Raw genomic sequence first — 18551 nt, 5'->3', positions numbered from 1 at the left:
ACGTTAACTGAAGCTCTTCAGCTGTATTTGCATGCATGTTATACACTTCTGACACACGATTGGCTGATCGAATAAATCGCATTAAAATTGCTTTGCGCCCAATCTGCTACCAATACAACAGATAGAAATATGATACTGACACCCCCCCATTACACCCAGTCACATGTTAACGGTGTAAGCCCACTCGATAAATCCACCTGTACAGCTGATATCACAGGCTCTGGAGAGCTCACTGACCTGTAAACAGTCTAGTGATGTGCTGACGATGCGGGGACATTTGGACTGACAGGCTAACTCGAACGGCAGGAAGTATTTATCCGCTTCGATGAAGGTGCTCTTGGATTTGATGGGAGGCAGGGTACTGGAACTCGACTTGCTGTCTCCAGCAGGGGGGCTAAACGAGAAAAGAAAATGAAATTGCAACTGACTGCATCATCGTTCTCGGGCAGCGCGGTCGAGCCGAGCGACAGTCTTGAATGACAGAATGAAACGGTGGCGGTGGATGGAGGAGAAGGGAAGCTTGAGGGGGAGTCTGAGGACAATGAGAATAGAGAGAGAGAGAGAGAGAGAGAGAGAGAGAGAGAGAGAGAGAGAGAGAAGGGAGGGAAAGGTGAGAAATGCAGTAACAGGGGAGAGTGAAGGAATCAGGAGAGGAGGGGAAGATGACATAGCCTTTCTTCTCTTCACTCATCAACCCTTTCTCCCTCTCTCTCGCCTTTATCCTTATCCATCAATTCGTCAATAGAAGGATTTGCCCTTCTATCACGTTTTTAAGTGTTGTAAATGTAGCTTTAGTCGGATCACCAGGAAGAATAGGACGGCAGCTGCGCATCGTCCCGGCTCTTTTTTTTAATACATTTTTTAAAGTCAGCTGCAAGTAAGAGAAAGAGGGATTAAAGATAGAGGGCGAAAAAATGTGACATGTGAAACAGAAAATGAAGAAAGATACATGACGAAGCAAGGTTGCTGCATTACAACGATGTAATTAGAGGGGGGGATAAATAAATAAACAAACAAACAAACAAACAAACAAACAAGCAATGTCCGTTATACAGTATAAACATTGTTTCAAACAGAACGTAAACATTCGCTCACCTTAGTTTCTCCGATTCTGCTTTTATTTCCTCTGCAAAAGACAGAAAACAAGACAGGAATATGATCAGCAACGTCACCGAAAAGAAAACGCTCAATTACCAAAAAAAAAAAAAAAAAAAAAAAAAGCGCAATCGACCAATCAGAGACGTTCCAGCATCCACCCCCACCCCTCCCCTAGTCAATCTCGTCATGGTCTGTTTGTTTACCATTTTAACGTTGGTTCCAGAACATTTCTGATTGTAGAACTGCAACGTGACATGAGAGAGACAGATGATGAGACGGCGTTTATGACTCCACGCCGATGTTTTGGCTCGTGCTGCGTGTTTACACTGGGAGCGATTTCACAGATGGGACGCCTGGAAAAGCTCAATCGGCGACTCAAGAGAAGGATTCACGGAGAGGTGTGAAGAGACGGAAAGAGATGACTCCCTCCGTTTCGAACGGAGATGAAATCGATGAAAACACTTGACGGCTGACTTGGTGGCCAAAGCTGGAATTTAATTCGGCAGAGATTTCCAGCACGACTTCTGCACGGGGTAATCGCCGGCCGAAGGATCCGGGTCTGGTCTGACCAAGCGCTGTACTCATTACCCAGGTTAGGGGTGGGCGTTATGACAAAAGCTATCTCATATCATGATACGTGAAGATATTTCTACACGATATGTGATGATATGCAAGTTTGCTAACAAAATGCCAGAAAATATCAGAAGCGTTCAATAAAAACTGTTTAAAATGGAGTTCAGTCATACTTTCATTTAAAGCCAACAACAATAAATTCTTTAATATTATGGGGAGTTTTTTTATTTTTTCATTTTAAAGATTCAGCTCAATTTATTTTAATGCCAAAATAGCCTGCTTCCAATCAGAGAGTGTAAACAAACAAAAATCTGTTTAAAAAATAAATAAATAAATATTTTTAAAGATTTGAAACCGCACAAAATTTTAACATTAGCTGTTTCCAATTAGTTTGTTTTAAAAAGTTACTTCTGACGAGTTTGTAAAAGAAACATAAATAACTTCCAAACATTTGCAAATAAATAAATAAAATACTACTACTAATAATAAATATTAATAATAATAAAATCTGCATTTTACAATTTTGAAGATTTAAAATCAGTACAAAACTTTGAACTGCAACATCAAATCAGATGCTTCCAGTTTGTAAAAAAAAAAATTGCAAATCTAAGAAAAAAAATGTCGTTTTACAATTTTAAAGATTTATTACTACAACATTTTAACAACAAATCGACTATTTCCAACCAAGTTTGTAAAAAGTAAAATGAATAAACAAATAAAAATCTCTAAAATATTAACATTTTACAACATTAAATTCACAAATGTGTAACAAATTGGCTACTTCCTGTAGATATACATTTTAAAATATAAATTTAAATAATTTAAAATATAAATTTTACAGTCTTTAAGGTTGAAAACTATACAAATTTTTTAAATCCTGTTTTTAATATTTTAACAACATTTCACAACAAATATTAAATATTTTTAATCGCTACAAACTCCTACAGGAAGCAGTTGATCTGAAGTGAAAGCATTGTGCTGCTTTACATCTTTAAAATGATAAAATATCCACGCTTCGTTCTTCTTTTCAGTGTTAATTTGTATCACCAATAATTAACAAGTCATTAAACACTGTTTCCACTAAAAAATGAGAAAAAAACGAAAGACTGTTTAGCTGGCAGTTTGTGATTAGCCGGTACACGCATCAGAAAGCTCGGCGAGCTCACGCCTCGCACCGTCTCCTCCTCAAACACGCTGTGTATTCGGTCACTTTAACTGCATTTCCCAGAACAAGGACGTCTCCTCGCTCCTTCCTAAAACCAACTGGTTGTAATGGTTTTATTGAGCACGTAGCTGGCGGACAATGGCGCGGTGTAGTGTTTCTCACCTCTACACATTAAACCCCAATAAAAACTAAGCTGTCAGCACACTGAAGCTGTTTGGGACAGAATTATCAGTGCTTAGAGACTTTAACATTTCATCTCTAACTACATTATTCATTTAGATAGCCTGTTAAAATTTAAATCGTAACATGGGACAAGATGGGAACAAATCTTCTCCTTTAGACAAAGTGAAAATTGGGAAAGTGAAGAGGGAAAATTTTTTAATGAACAATAAAATGTACGCTTTCATAAATAAATAAATAATTAAAAGTCCTTGCTGTTCGCTGCAGCTATGACAGCGAAGATCCTAATGTTCTGAAAGACCGCGAGCGCTCGGGGCTTTCGCGAGACTGTTTCACGCTGCGCTCAGAAGCTGCTCTGACGAGGCCCTGGTAAATTATTTTTCCATATCATGGATGAGATGAAATGAATTATGAGCTCCTTTCGACCCGAAAGGAATTTCAGGTCAGATTGGCAATCATTTGCTGATATGGTAGACAAAGCCAATCATGATCAAGATGTACAACATGCATCACATCAATATTTTTTTCGCTCCAGCATTTATGATGTTAACTGGGGTGTCATTAATAATATAAAATCCAGATTTATTTTAAAAAAGTAAAGTATGTAAAAAAAATTTATCCGGATGATAAGCATAATTTAATTTATTGCCATATCATATTTTCAAACTGTCCATGCCTAGCTTTTTCTTATTATTCTGATTTAGGTGAATAAATTCGCACAAGAATGCGACAGCGTTCAATTTCAATTGAGATCTTCTCATTTCTTGACACAGTACAGCAACAAACCCAAATGATTCCTCAAATGATTCCTTCAGCTCCTCGAATTGAGATCATCTCATTCCTTGACTTAGGTGTGACTTGGCAGACAAATGAGTCCCCAAATGATTCCTCAGACCATTCCTACAACATACACGGTACATTTCCTCAAATCGAGGAACTGAAATGTCATTTCTGTACAGCGAGAAACCCAAATGATTCCTCAAATGATTCCTACAACATACATGGTACGCTTCTTCAGCTTATCGAATTGAGATCATCTCATTTCTTGACAAATGGTTCCTCAGATATGTTCCTATAACATATTTGGTACGTTTCTTCAGTTCCTCATGTGACAACTTTAGTTCCTACCTGCTAACAGTTCCCACTGATTGCGGTTTCATCTTATGACCTCTCAATAAATGTGTTTCAAAACGTTCATTAGAAAAATAAAAATTGGAAGGACGTTGCAGAGATTCTTGGTACATCTGGTGAATGTACCTAGCCAGGGCGGCAAGCTTGCTTTGCTAATCTGTCAATGAAGCAATTAACAAGGGCTGGAATGTAAACCGGACCAGCACAGAGACCAACCAATAAATAAACATACAAACAAACAAACAAATAAATAACCTCTCCGGCTCTTACACACACTTACTGAGCTTCATACCTTTCTGGAACTGCTATGATCCCAGTATATCAACCACAGGCCTTGAGATGCAGGAGAAACCAAACTCTCTCCTCATCCATACACACTGACCCGCCTCACACACACACACACACACACACACACACACACACACACACAACTACACTGCAGCCTTGGCAGCTCTCCAGAACTCACATTAACAGCAAAAACCATGGAAGAAAAAAAGAGACACACACACACACACACACACACACACACACACACACACACACACACACACACACACACACACACACACACACAAAGAGTCGAACATTTTAGGCCAAGGCCTGAAGAGTTCTTCAAGGTCTTACTTGCAACATGACTGATAACAATAACAAAATCTACAGCGATGTACCAAACGCCAAAGAACACAACGCTTTTACATTCTGTAGTTCGTCATGTTACCGAGATCCTGCGAACCTCCTCGTCTCAAAGCGGAAAACAATCAAAATCACACTGAATCAGGCATGAATCGACTCGTATCACTGCTGTATTATATCATATTCTACATATCGATATGTGCAGCAGATGGTCTAAAAGTGCAATATATGAACCCCTATGTTCATATATTATAATACATGTTGTTTTACCCAATGCCAGGCTTGTGCGATATTGAACTTTCTAAGCTCATGAATAATCATCATAAACAGTTTAATCGTTCAGAACGAATAGTTCTGGGGGGGGGCAAAACAAAAAAAAACAAAAGGAAAATGAGCATTTCTACAATTTAACCAGGTGTGCGGTCAGGAATCACAAAAACAGCAATCGCAAAAACTCTGCTGGATGGTGGGATTTTATGTGATTCTGCTTTAAATGTGCAGGAAAAAGATACTGAGGGGAAGGGAAGTAAAATAATAAAATGAAACATAACAGATTCCTTATGGCAGGGTGCAGAGTGGCTTAGTGGTTAGCATGTTCGCCTCACACCTCCACGGTCGGGGGTTCGATTCCCACCGTGCCCCTGTGTGTGGAGTTTGCATGTTCTCCCCGTGTGCGGGGGTTTCCTCCGGGTACTCCAGTTTCCTGAAAAAAAAAAGTGTTCCTCCCCCAGTCCAAAGACATGCATGGTGTCCAAAGTGTCCGTAGTGTGTGTGAATGTGTATGCGATTGTGTATGTGATTGTGCCCTGCGATGGACTGGCACCCTGTCCAGGGTGTACCCCGCCTTGTGCCCGATGCTCCCTGGGATAGGCTCCAGGTTCCCCGTGACCCTGAAAAGGATAAGCGGTATAGAAGATGGATGGAGATTCCTTAGGGCCTGAAAATACAAACTAAATGAGCAGTATGTGTCCCAGCGGATCGAGTAGAGGATTGACAAAACAGCCCAACCGCACTGTCAAAACCATCAGACGTTTCACTGTCAAACCTGCCAGATACGATCTACTTCTCTCTCTGTATCTCCCCATCTCTCTCTCTCTCTCAGTCTTAACTCGTTCTCATTTCTTCTCCATCCTGCTCAAATCATTCCGCACGCCATCAGCCACACAAGACGACACCTGTTCCTGTTCATTTTAAACCTGAACCGAAGAAATCCCAAAGGGTTGAAAGGGAACCACCCCCCAACCCCACCCCCTCGAAGAAAAAAAAAAGTGTTTTCCTTCTATCCTTTTATATAATGTATAAATGTTAGTGAATGGAAGGAGAGAGAGACCGAATCTCTCCTGTGGTCCCAGTTCTGGTCTGCTTCAGCGTGTAGCTTTGACATTTAAAGGAGGAAGAACAAACAGGCAGACTTGTGCTCGGGTGGAAAAAAAAACATGACGTGCGTCCCAGAGGTGTTCGTAAACGGCCGCTTAAAACTGGTCTCGCCTTCACGTACGTTCGAACTCGCACGGGACGCTTTTATCTGTGGAGTTAATTCAATAAACCGACAACCTGGCAGTCTGGGCAGCAACCTGCACTCACCAATGTTTGACACGGTACATCAAGTAGACAACAAGCACTCACCACACACACACACACACACACACACACACACCTGCTACATCTCCATCTTCAGGGGAAAGACAAACAGTAGGTAAAGAAAGCAGCGCAGTGCACCACGAGAGGAGCAGCTGGGAAAGAGGAGAGAGTGTAAACACACACACACACACACACACACACACACAGACACAGACACATGTCTCGGCTATCTCTGTAACGAATCAAATGCCAGCCTGTCAGTCCCAAACACATATGATCATAAGAGAACAGAAAGCAGAGAGCTTGGCTTTCTCTCATCTCTCTTGCTTGAATATTATAGAACGATAATAAAAGCTCACACAGGATGGTGCAGAAAAACAAAAAACATCCAGTGAGCAGCAGTTCTGCGTGTGGAAACTGCCTTGGTGTTGTTGAGAGAGGTCGGAGGAAAACGACCGGACTGGTTCGAGCCGACGAGGTGGCTACAGTAACTCAAATAAGCACTCTGTACAGCCGCGAGCAGAAAAGCATCTCAGGAAGCAAAACATCAGGTGGATGGCCTACGACAGCAGACGACCACGTCGGGTTCATCAGCCAAGGACAGGAACCTCAAGCTCAACCAAACTGAAGAGTTGGAAGATTAGAAAAGCGTCACCTAATCACCTCATCCTCCGATCGATCTGCACGTTCGACTTGATCAAATACTGGAACGCTTTGCCGAGACACGCCGGTGTTTAAATCTCTGCCCTGAGGCTGAGCTGAAACCTCCAAGTGTCGAGGGAACGCTGCTTTCAGACGTCCTAATCCCTGATCCGCCTCTTTTTTTCTCGTCTATTCAATGGAGTAAATAAATGTCCAGGATAATGCCATTCTCTGTAGCAGCTGCTCCTTGGTATTAACGTCCCCTGATACTAAACTTCAAACAGTTGGAACAAATTATAGTCTGTGGAAATGATGTACAGTTCGCAGAGCGACACGCTAGCGATACCGCAGAGGCGTACAGCTCGGCTCGGCTCGGCTGTACCGTTCTCCTGAGGGAAGCAATGCGACGTACTCATTTAAATGGACGTCCGAAGCACCGAGCGCTCTTCAGGGATTGTACAGAACCTCGGCGTGGACTAAGAAGTATGGAATGAAAGGAAACGAAAACGCAAACATGTGCGCTGTTAAAGTGAAATAATTAACGATGGGTTGGTGTGCCGAGTCACAGTTAGCATTCAAAGCTGAACGCCAGGTTTTCCCTCTAACGGCACATCCTGAAGTGCTTTATTTCTCGTCCACCGCAGCGGTTTGCGTACACCTACAACGTGTGTCATAAAAAACGACACGTTGTACTTTTTTAATCCGTTTAAAGCTACGTTTAACTCCTCTGTCCTGTCGACGTCTCCGTGTTCACGGCTTCACTTCCGTTGAGAGTGGAGACTCCTTCAGAGCTGCTGTAACAGAAAACGGTAACACCTGCTGACCAATCAGAATCGAGTATCCAACAGAGACATGGGTATAAATTTCATTTATTCGTTATCCGCATATGACGTATAGGTGGAAGCAGACAAACCGATGGATGGCACAGATCTTTCATTCTCTTAGAACAAGCTGCGGGTCTATATCGGTCTACATCACACACCACACACCCACAGCATAACAGTTTATGCTGAATGGGAAGAGAGCCTGTGGCCTTTCGGTCTCCTATGAGCAATCTTGCTATTATTATAACTTAAAGCAGCGATGCTTTTGGGAAACTCGTGCTTTTGAGTCGAGTAACGCAGCCTAGTCGAGTTACCCAACACTTCTTTGGCGAGATCTTCAGCCTCGCTGCTCGTCCTCGGTGTATGAGAGAGCAGCAGTGCTATCACGGGTGGAACAATACACCCTGGTCACGATTCGATTAGCGGGGCATATATATGAACCTATACGTTATTAACCCACACTTTCTGAATAATCAGAACAGCACTGTGGTATATTTCAAATACTAACCATTTTGTACTTTGATCCGGGTTATAATCCTTCATCTGTCCCACTGTACGATCCGTCGCTCACTTTCCTCTCTGGTGCATGATGGGAGAGCAAAATGTCTCCATTCATCAATGTCTGCTACTTTTATTTATTCGTATTTCTGAGTACAAAAACACTAGACGGTTATGTACTCTCACAAGCACGCGATTTGAGCCACTGCTTATGAATTTCAGGGCCTTTCCGTTGCGTCGGCTTCACTCCCATGAGGCCATGCTGCTGTTCCTTCATCGAGAATGAGAGTTTAGGTGCTTTCTGTGGCAACACTTTCTGCTGCTATAACCTTCAACATCCTTGCTGTCCAAATCGGTCCGTCATGTGCGGTCAATATAAATGATCCTGCGAGCATTATTAGCACGCGGTGCTGCTCTCTCAGCATTGCTCGCACTAGCGGCTACATCCGAGGGTGTCGTGTCTGTACAAACAGCATCTCTGCAATCAAATAAGCCTCTGTGTTTTGCATATTTCAAGCAAGAGACACTTTCTTTAAACCTTTCCGTCTAAGCTGTGACGAGACGAGCCAGACACCGTACCGATCCATGGGGAATTGGTACAGAATCTGGGTGTCACGCTACAATTAAAGACGTGTATTGATGTCAAGGCATGAAACAGGGAGTCAGGGCAGGACATATATTGCGTGGCTCCTCCCCCTTTTAAAACAGCCAACAGCGTCTAGCTTACCTCACAGCCCGGGCTAAGCCGTACTTGACAGTTAGTACCATGGATGCGAGCCCGAGCGATAAAGCGAGTGAATTCAAGCCGTTTCCTTCTTAACCAACGTACTTTTGGAAAACAAAATAAAGCGCGCAGGGTTCGAACAGCCGAAGACACGTTTACGACCCGTGCGTGCTGATTTTTATAACGTTGGGGGTGGGACACTTCAGATTCTAGAGTGCATTCGGTTGGGCAGAAAAATCTGATGAGAAGCTGAAGTGCAGAATGACGTCATCGAAATTGTCGATCCGAATCGGTGGTAGCGAGAGACTGCGAATTTTTGAATGCATGTACCTTCTAAATGCGAATTTTATCATTGTTTCGGAGCGCACTAGATTATAGAGAACCATAAGGCGAACATCTTCATACTACGTAGAAGCCACCAAAAAAAAAAAAAAAAAAAGATAAATAGGGAGAAAAACGTGGAAAATCCAAAAATGAATTTTGGGAGTAGCATGTCCGTTGCTCGTTCTCTTCTGCGGTTTGGAACGACCCTACAAATGGCCGCCAGTGGGTGTGTCCCCCCCTTCAAAGTGCTGCTGCTTACGGTCGAGGAGGAGGCCGTTTCTATTATGAGGTGAAAGGAAAGCAGACGCTACAAAGCAGTGATTACGTTCAGACAGACGAGGCAAACGTGTGGGTTGTGAAATTGCACTCGTTTATGGTGTGGAGAATTACGCTGCTGCTAGGAGCATCCTTTTGTTTTGCGAATGTATTGTGTGCGCGTGTGTGTGTATACCTGTTCAAATGGCCTTAAATTTACTACGTCTAGAATGATTTCACTCCGTAGAGATGGAGCTATAAAGCCACAGCCAGACCACACAGAGCCGTCCTTCTCTTTCTGGGCTAAAGATTAATAGCTGAGTAAGAGCAAACACACACTCTCACACACACACACACACACACACACACACACACACACAGTCTCATCGACATCTTGACTGTTTACCCAGCAGTGCCTCTATCGTAGTGATGCAAGGTTAGGCTACGGTCGTGTTTCCTATCAGCTCAGTGCAGTCTAACGCTCCCATGGGCCTGCGATTCGTGTTGATTCAGTTTTCCCTCATTAACTCGTGCTGATAGAACGATCCGTTCATCACGTGCCGGAGGTCGAATGAAATACGGTAGCTGGGTGATGGTGCATTATTTATCACCGTGTAACAAAGTGTCTTCTAGTAAAATGGACTGCTGTTTACAAATTTTCACCATAACGACCTCATCTAAAAATATCATCGTTTCACTGAGCTTGCATATTCTTAAATAATAATAATCACCATTTCCATATAGTTCTGATCAGCAATACCATGTTCTTCTGTGTGTTTAATAGCCATTGCGTATGATAAAGTTAGGAATAAACGAGGAGCGACAGCCGAGGTAACACGTTGTTTACGACTGCAGCGGATTACGCAGCCATAAGGGTTGTCAGTGCCGCCGTGTCCCATGAGCAAATAAACGCAGGTTGCTCTAGCACGATTTAGGACGAGTCCAGAGGGACGAGGTCGCAAAATCCAACCTACATTTTTGGGAGACGCTAAGGAGACGAGAACCGCCAGGGTATTGATTTTTTTTTTTTTTTAAATGTCATTTTAGATTATTTTTTTTAAAAAAATAAACGGTAACATAACCAACTGATCGTACACCGTGACTAACCGCCGAACCGTACGAACTAGGGGTGTAACCCTGCAGATTCCACATGCTTTCGATTCATGAGGAAACCTTCTGATATTTGATGATACCGCTGAACCTGCTACGATACGACACGGGCGTAATTTAGTAGCCTACGGATGTGTGTACTCATTTTGTGAAGAAAACGTACATACTTTTGAGTGAGTAGCAAAACCGTACGCAAGTACCGAGACGTCCGGACACGTCGTGCCATGCAAGAAAACGCTGTCTAGTTACGCACGCTGTCATCGTAAACAAACTCCTCATTGCATTTCAGCCTTTTAAAAATGTTTTTATTTTAACGTGACGATAAAAAAACTTCGGTTAGTGCTAAACGTTTAAGTTCTCAGGACTTGTGCCGATCCAAAGGCCTGCACTAAACCACGTCGACGATAAATCGTCGGATTCAATTCAAGCCCGCCGGTGGAGCTCGTCTCCTTCGAGCTCTCCTCCTCCATTCAGGCAAACTTAATTGAATTTCACTCTCCTTTATTCAGCGGGTGGATGAAGTTTAATGAAGTTCTCGAAAGCCTCAGACAAACCGGACTAGAATAAACTAGTAGCAGACGTGACCTGGGGTAAAAACAGCAGAGACGGTGAAACTTTTTAAACAGGAAAACGCATACCCCGAGCAGCTCATGAATATACAGTATACCCACATATTTCAAACCTTTTAGACGTTAATGAAATACGCTGCCAAGTCGAGGAAGCCAGACCTCCTCGCTGCCTTAAGAGCTGTGAAACTTTGTGATGAATAAGACATGGAAAGACCTGCGGTGACGGAATGAAAGAGGAACGAGGTGATCAACATGACCACTAAATAATAAACGAGGATAGGACTTCTAGAGTAAATTGGTCTGCTTCGAAAAATACATTCATAGGTATTAGGACGAGATTTTTAAGTGACCATAGCTATAGTTATACTATTTATACATGTACATATATAAAATGAAAGTGTGCAATGGGGTAGCTTTAGTTTTCTCAACTGATAGGAAAAAAAATCTATAATCCGTGTAGAATTTCAAACTCTAATCTCTAAAATGTGCAGACAGGCATGCTTGGGGGGGAGGGGGAGGGGAGAGAGAAAAAGAAGGGGGAAAAAAAAAAAAAAAACACATGCATTCCCCGTTTTGTAAGAGCTCATTGTGCTTGATGAATAAAAGAAGCTCTTAAGAGTCTCAGGTTCGGCTGTGTAACCTATAGGGTACCTGGCCTCGATTAAAGGGACGGCATCACCTGGACGGGTGGTGACGGTGTAGTGGAAACAGTCGGCTTTTCCGAATGAAAGGAAATCGCTTTGTTGGAAAACGAAATATACGTACATGATCGTTCTAGCGTAAATCTTCCCAAAACACACCCAAGTCATAGCTCTATCACAGCACTGTTGAACTGTTCAGCAGGCCTAGATCCATTTTCCAGCTGGAACGTGTCGAGCTTTTGTGCGAGAAGACGTGTTCGGAGGCAAATACTATGAAGGTTTGTGTGTGATTTAAAAAAAAAAAAGAAAAGAAAGTAAGGAGAGAGAGAAAAAAAACAACACTAGGAAGTGATTATACACCAAACGTTGTTTAACAGGAAGCAAGATTAGAAAGGAACTAGAAAGGATGGTGTCGTATCAAATGGACAAAAAAAAAATAATCATCTTGATATGCGATAAAGTTATTGGATATTGTGATAAGGATATGAAACACGATAGGACTAAAGTACTTTAAAGTGCACCTATTATGGTTCTTCAAATATTACCTTGCATGTAGTGTGTTACAGAGCTGTTTGTGAATGTAAAAAGTCTGCAAAGTTTCAAAAATCAAAACAGAGTTATCGACTCCCGGAAGAAGGAATCGATTCTGAACAGCTGAAACGAGTCGTTAGTGATTCCAGACTTTACTTCCTGTACAAACCTACGTAGGTTTATAACAAGAAACCCCGCCTCTGGTCTTCATCGGCTGCTCGCTGACAGCGGTAGAACAATCACAACAGACTGGGACGTCTGACCAATCAGAGCAGAGTATGTTCTCTGAAAGGAGGAGTTTAGAACGAATCCTTTAGAATGGATCATTTAACGAGTCATTTGTGACACTGGGGGAAAAAATGTAATGCTGAAATTTAAATTATGAGCAAGTTAAAGTGTTTTTAGACCTCGGATGCGTGTAAATCTATTGTATGCGATCTTTAAAACAAAATTAGGCACGTTTTAAAACCATCATAATAGGTGTGCTTTAATGTTTTTGACTGAATGGAATACATACCTCAAAATGAATCTTTTGCTATTTTCGTGCTTATATGAAGCAACAAAATTCTAAATCAAGATGCCCTTACTTATACCACATAGTTAGGCCAGAACATATTCCAGAACAAGAAGGAAAAAGAAAAAAAAAATTCCCTGATCAATCCATCCATCCATTTTCCATACCGTTTATCCTACACAGGGTCGCAGGGGAACCTGGAGCCTGTCCAAGGGAACTCGGGGCACAAAGCAGGGGGACACCCTGGACTGGGTGCCAACTCATTGCAGGGCACAACTGCACACCCATTCACACATTACGGACAATGTGGAAACGCCAATCAGCCTATAAAGCATGGACTGGGGAAGGAAACCGAAGCACGGGGAGAACATACAAACTCCGTACACAGAGGATGGAGGCCGGATTCGAACTCCCAACTCTGGAGATGCCAGGAAAAAGTGGTAACCACTAAGCCAGGGGTGTCCAATCTTATCCGCAAAGGGCCGGTGTGGGTGCAGGTTTTCATTCCAACCAAGCAGAAGCCACACCTGATTCCACCTGTTTAATCAGTTGATCTTGGCTTTCAATAGACTGAGGTGTGACTTCTGCTTGGTTGGAATGAAAACCTGCACCCACACCGGCCCTTTCCGGATAAGATTGGACACCCCTGCTAAGCAAAACCACCAAACACAAATACTGGTTTAAAACCAAACGGCAAACGGAACTTTGCTTTTCCCCCTCACTTACCTTCTCACTTCTCACAGCCATCTCACATCAAGGCACCAAACCCAGGAAAAACATCTCATTAATGATGAAAAATTCCTCATAATCATGAAGCATTACTTGATAGTCCAAGGTACAGGATTTATCTGACGAATTCACTGAGCCAATCATTTGGACTTGTTACTTCACAGCATCATAACTCATTTACACGGACCCAAGAACAACTTGGTCTCTCAAATGGTCCGTTTGTTCTTTAAAACATAGTTGACCCCAATTTAAAAACCTCGTAGGAAATTTATCTCTAAAGAACACTTCTGTGAAATCATCTACGCCAGTAATACACCACTATTCCTCAGTGTCACACCCCTAATTCACAAGTAACTCATTAACTCTAAAGTTGAACTCTTCCAGGAGTCGCTGCCTCTTCAAGGGCATTCCTGCTTCTGAAAGCCTAATATTTGGCTAAGCCAGGCAGACAAGGCGTTCATGCTCGATAAACACTCACAAGCTTGTGTGATGTATCGGAGCAGGGAGCTGTGGAATGTGAAAAACGAGGCACTGCTGTAATCTGCAGGCTGATTCGAGACTCTCCCTCCCTCCTCTGGGGCCGCTGAACTGGGACTTCGTGCTCTGGAGCTTCCTGGCTCGCTCGCTACAGCCACTGGCTTTTACTTTGAGCACAGAGCCAAGATACTGCTCGGCCCAATATAACCCACGGCAAGCGTACACTCCACACGTCCACGGAAAAGAGAACAGGCAACATGAGCAGAAAATTCAGACTTCCTCAATAACACAGAAAAAAAAAACAGCCTATTGCTTTTCTCTAACGCTATGAGGAATAAAGAGCATCCAAACGACACAGCGTGAAAGAAACCAAACGTCAGACACCGATCTGAAAGATTCTTCAGTGATACTTCATCGTAACAGCTAAGGATAAGCTCTTTATGATCTTTATGAGCAGCTGTGCAAACCAGCAAACACCACCATGTCTCCCGAGTCCAAGCTGTCCTAAAGAAATAATTCTAATTTATTTTGGAACAGGCGCATGTCATTAAGTTCTTGCTGTGTAACACAGTGCCTATACATTTTAAAGATGACCAAGAGGTAGCGTTTTCGCAGGCACACCAAAGAAACTTGTTTCTACAGCAGGAAGAAAGAAAAGAAACTTTTTCAGGGACCCAAAAAAATTTTTTTAGAACCCTTAAGCCCCTTATGGGAACTCAGGAACCATTCTCACCAACTCAGGAATCATTCTTAGGAACTCAGGGACCATTCTCAGGAACTCAGGGACCATTCCCACCAACTCAGGGACCATTCTCACCAACTCAGGGACCATTCTCACCAACTCAGGGACCATTCTCACCAACTTAGGGACCATTCTCAGGAACTCAGGGACCATTCTCAGGAACTCAGGGACCATTCTCACCAACTCAGGAACCATTCTCAGGAACTCAGGGACCCTTCTGACAACTGGAAGATACCTTCTCAGCAACTTAAGAATTCTCCATCTTGGCAACTCGGGAGACACCTTCTCGGCAACTCGGGAGACAAGAGAACAAGCTCAGGTACTGTTCTCAGCAACTCAGGAACCCTTCTCTGCAACATGGGAAGCCCTTCTCTTCAACCCTCTTTCAGCATCTGGGAAACCATTTTGCAGCAACTCAGGGCACCTGTCTCAGCAACTTATGGACTTGTCTCAGGAACCCCCTGACACATTGACACCAGAGGAACCAAGCCTGATTTTGGTCCTGACCAGAAGTACCAGGAACCATTTTACTTCCTATGCCAGTGGAGATCATTTTTTGCAGACTAACTAGGCTACTTACACTGAACATTGCTAAGTGGTCAAGCAGAAGATTCACAGAACACCCAACGCTCTGGCATGGCATTATGAAATGCCTGCATTTAGCTAACAAACCCTTGTGTACAAGTGAGACCTCTGATGCTATCTGAGTGGTAGATAAAATGATATTGCTTCTACTTTCTGATGGAGACGCCACGACGGTGAATTAAAACAGAACATATTCTCCATCGGTCTCAGGAACTGACTAGGGATGTGACGGTGAGGAGATATTCCCCACCGGTTAATCGACGTGTGACAACAACGGTAATACCGGGGTGAGGGGGCGGGGCCGGACCAGGGGTGCCCCCCCCCGCTTATGAATGCCCCTGCGGATTTCACTTTCGAATTAGCAGCAATTGCCTGAATGGTGGGTTCATTATTATTCTTAATGAAAAAACGCCACAACTACAAAACAGTACAATGACAAGCTCACTTATATTAATCATAGAACTTTTGAAAACGAATCTTCCGCCATCGACGACTCGTCAGTCCGCTCGCCTCGTCAGTCCGCTCGCCTCGTCCTGAATCGAGCAGACGTGTTCAGTTTTCAGTCCTAGAGTCTGTTCTCTAACTGAACTAAATTATTTTTATTACTAGAAAAAGCCGAAACGACAGTGAGGGTCGTTCCGCCGTGGGCGAGTGATGTAATCGGTGTACGGCCGGAACATCATGTAAGACCGTCTATCGCAGCAAGCCTAGTACTGAACGCCTCAAACCCAAAAAGGGTCCACTTGAAATGAATAATCTCTAAACAAATTTTTTCTCAACCAAATAAGGGTCAAGACACGCCCCTGAGGGTGGAGCATACAAGTTCTAGAGAGCGTGTGATTGGACGAACACAAGACTAGTACAGGATGACTCATCAAAAATTTCTTATTGTCGAACCCCCCTTCAGAAGGGAAGTACAAAATAAAAATAAAAATATCTACAAAACTATTACTTTGTATTTTTTTTCCAAGCTAAACTATTGCATTTGTTTCCATAAGACTAAGGAATATAGAGAGTAAAAAGCTCTCCAAGACCACTTTCCATTCCAGTCTTTCTGAAGTAAATCCCTGCTGCATAAGCCTCCATAAGAGCAAGGTGGCTAAAGCTAGTCAGGTGGCTAATGCTAACAAGCTGTCAAAGAGGGCAAGAGCAGATGCTCATTTCCTCATTTCCTTATTTCCTTAGCCTGCTTTCTGTGCCTCGGCCAAGGCAGGAGAAAATATTAACCAGTGACAAACCCATATGCACCAGTTTCCATCTTTATTCTGCCTTCAGGGGGAAGTGTGGGGGTTTATTTGAGCTCGAGCGCGAGCGGAATGTAAGATAAGTTTGTTGAATGTAATCCCATGCTAGCAGGAGAACAGCTAGCAGTAATGCTGACAGACTTTAGCCAGCTGTATTGTAAGGCTGCTTTACCGGGGAGATTAGCAGGGCAAAGCCACGAACTGGTTAATTCCGCCCTGTAATAATGTATGAAAAGATGAAACTTACCCAACGCTACCTCGCAGGCTTTGCGCAGCTGGGAGTGATGCGCCTTCTTCACCTCCTTATCGGCCAAAATCTTTTCCAGAGCTCGGGTTAAAAACATGTTTTTCGTCTTTTTGCCTTCATACATGACGCGGTGGAAAAGGTCCGAGGAGAGGATGGGGCGGAGGAGGAAAAAGCCGTCAGTCACACACAACTAAATGCCCTTTTGGAAGCGGCCTGCGAGCGCTGAGCCTGGAGAGAGAAACATAAATAAAGGCAGAAAGGTGCGGAGAGGAGAAAAATATCCTTCAGTTCTCCATTAGCAACCAGCCTGCGCCATGTTGGGCGGAAACGACGTCACGGAGGGGCGGGGGGAGGGTTGGAGAGAGAGAGAGAGAGAGAGAGAGAGAAAGTTTTGAAGTTTTAGTTTTAAATATTCCTTTATTTTAAACTGTTCACCACCATAACACCATAATGTTTTGCATATATTTACTAGAATTTTAATGAAATAAAATTCTTTTTATTTATTTATTTTGTTTGTTTGTTTATTTATTTATTTTTAAATATTTTGTTATTCGTTTCATTAATTTACTTTAATTAAATTTCATAATAAAATGAATAGAATTAATAATAAGATTGCTGGCACGTAGATGTTTCGTTTGTCGCACGTTCAAAACCAAGGATTAAAAACAACAAAAACATGATGATTAAGATTCATGATTAAATCTTTATTTACAATTATTTTTTAAAAAATATGTAAAATGATCATTAAACTTTTTTTGTAAAAAATAAAATAAAATAAAAAATGAGCATTTGTAAAATTTATAGCAAAGCAGAAAGAGAGAGACAGACGGAGAGAGAGAGAGACAGTGAAAAAGAGAGAGACAGATAGACAGACATAGAGAGAGAGAGAAAGTGAGAGAGACAGTGAGAAAGAGAGGCAGATAGACAGACAGACAGACAAAGTGAGACAGACAGACAGTCTGAGAAAGAGACAGACAGACACACAGACAGACAGAGAGAGAGCACATTATTTTGTTAATATGAATAACCTCTACTGTAGCACAATCGCTATAAAGTTTATTAATAATTTGGTATAATTTTCTTTTTTTTTTATTACTTATCTTTTTTTACCGGCCACTATACACAAATTTTTCCAATAAAAAAAATTCTAAATAAAATGAAGGAAAAAGAGGCCAAAAAGAGAAAGTCTTTTATTATTGTATGTAATTATCTTTATTTCATTGTGTATGCCTTTTTCCCCCCTGTTGCAGTTTCGTTATAAGCCCGTAAGAATTTACTTTCATTAAAGAATTAGATCAGAGATAGAGAAAGAGAGAAAAAAGTGTGTGAGAGAGACAGAAAGAGAAAAAGTGAGAAAGAGAGAGAGAAAGTGTGTGAGAGAGACAGAAAGAGAAAAAGTGTGTGAGGGCGACAGAGAGAGAAAAAGTGTGAGAGAGAGAGAGAGAGTGTGAGAGAGATAGAGAGAGACAGAGAGAGAGACAGACAGAGAGACAGAGTTTATGAACTTTTATTATATGAAATTGTTTTGTAATGT

The 18551-nt window shown here is 42.3% G+C and overlaps 1 protein-coding gene across 2 annotated transcripts in view; it reads right to left on the bottom strand.

Annotated features, from left to right (window-relative positions):
* arfgef1 (ADP-ribosylation factor guanine nucleotide-exchange factor 1 (brefeldin A-inhibited)) overlaps positions 1 to 17513 on the bottom strand; it is a 49361-nt gene extending 31848 nt beyond the window's left edge. The window contains exons 1-3 of one of the 2 annotated variants that reach the window (XM_053612211.1): positions 17018 to 17513; positions 1096 to 1126; positions 238 to 394 (exon numbers count right to left, since the gene is read on the bottom strand). In XM_053612211.1, coding sequence (XP_053468186.1) covers positions 238 to 394; positions 1096 to 1126; positions 17018 to 17141 — 312 coding nt within the window. In that variant the 5' untranslated portion in view covers positions 17142 to 17513. The remainder of the gene's footprint in view (positions 1 to 237; positions 395 to 1095; positions 1127 to 17017) is intronic. The other variant, XM_053612210.1, reaches the window with a different exon arrangement.
* Between the last annotated feature and the right edge of the window lie 1038 nt (positions 17514 to 18551).

This window comes from Ictalurus furcatus, chromosome 23 (genome assembly GCF_023375685.1).
Source record: "Ictalurus furcatus strain D&B chromosome 23, Billie_1.0, whole genome shotgun sequence".
NCBI classification, from domain to species: Eukaryota; Metazoa; Chordata; class Actinopteri; order Siluriformes; family Ictaluridae; genus Ictalurus; species Ictalurus furcatus.
Note: the sequence above shows the minus strand (reverse complement) of the source record. Positions and strands in the feature narration are given on the sequence as shown.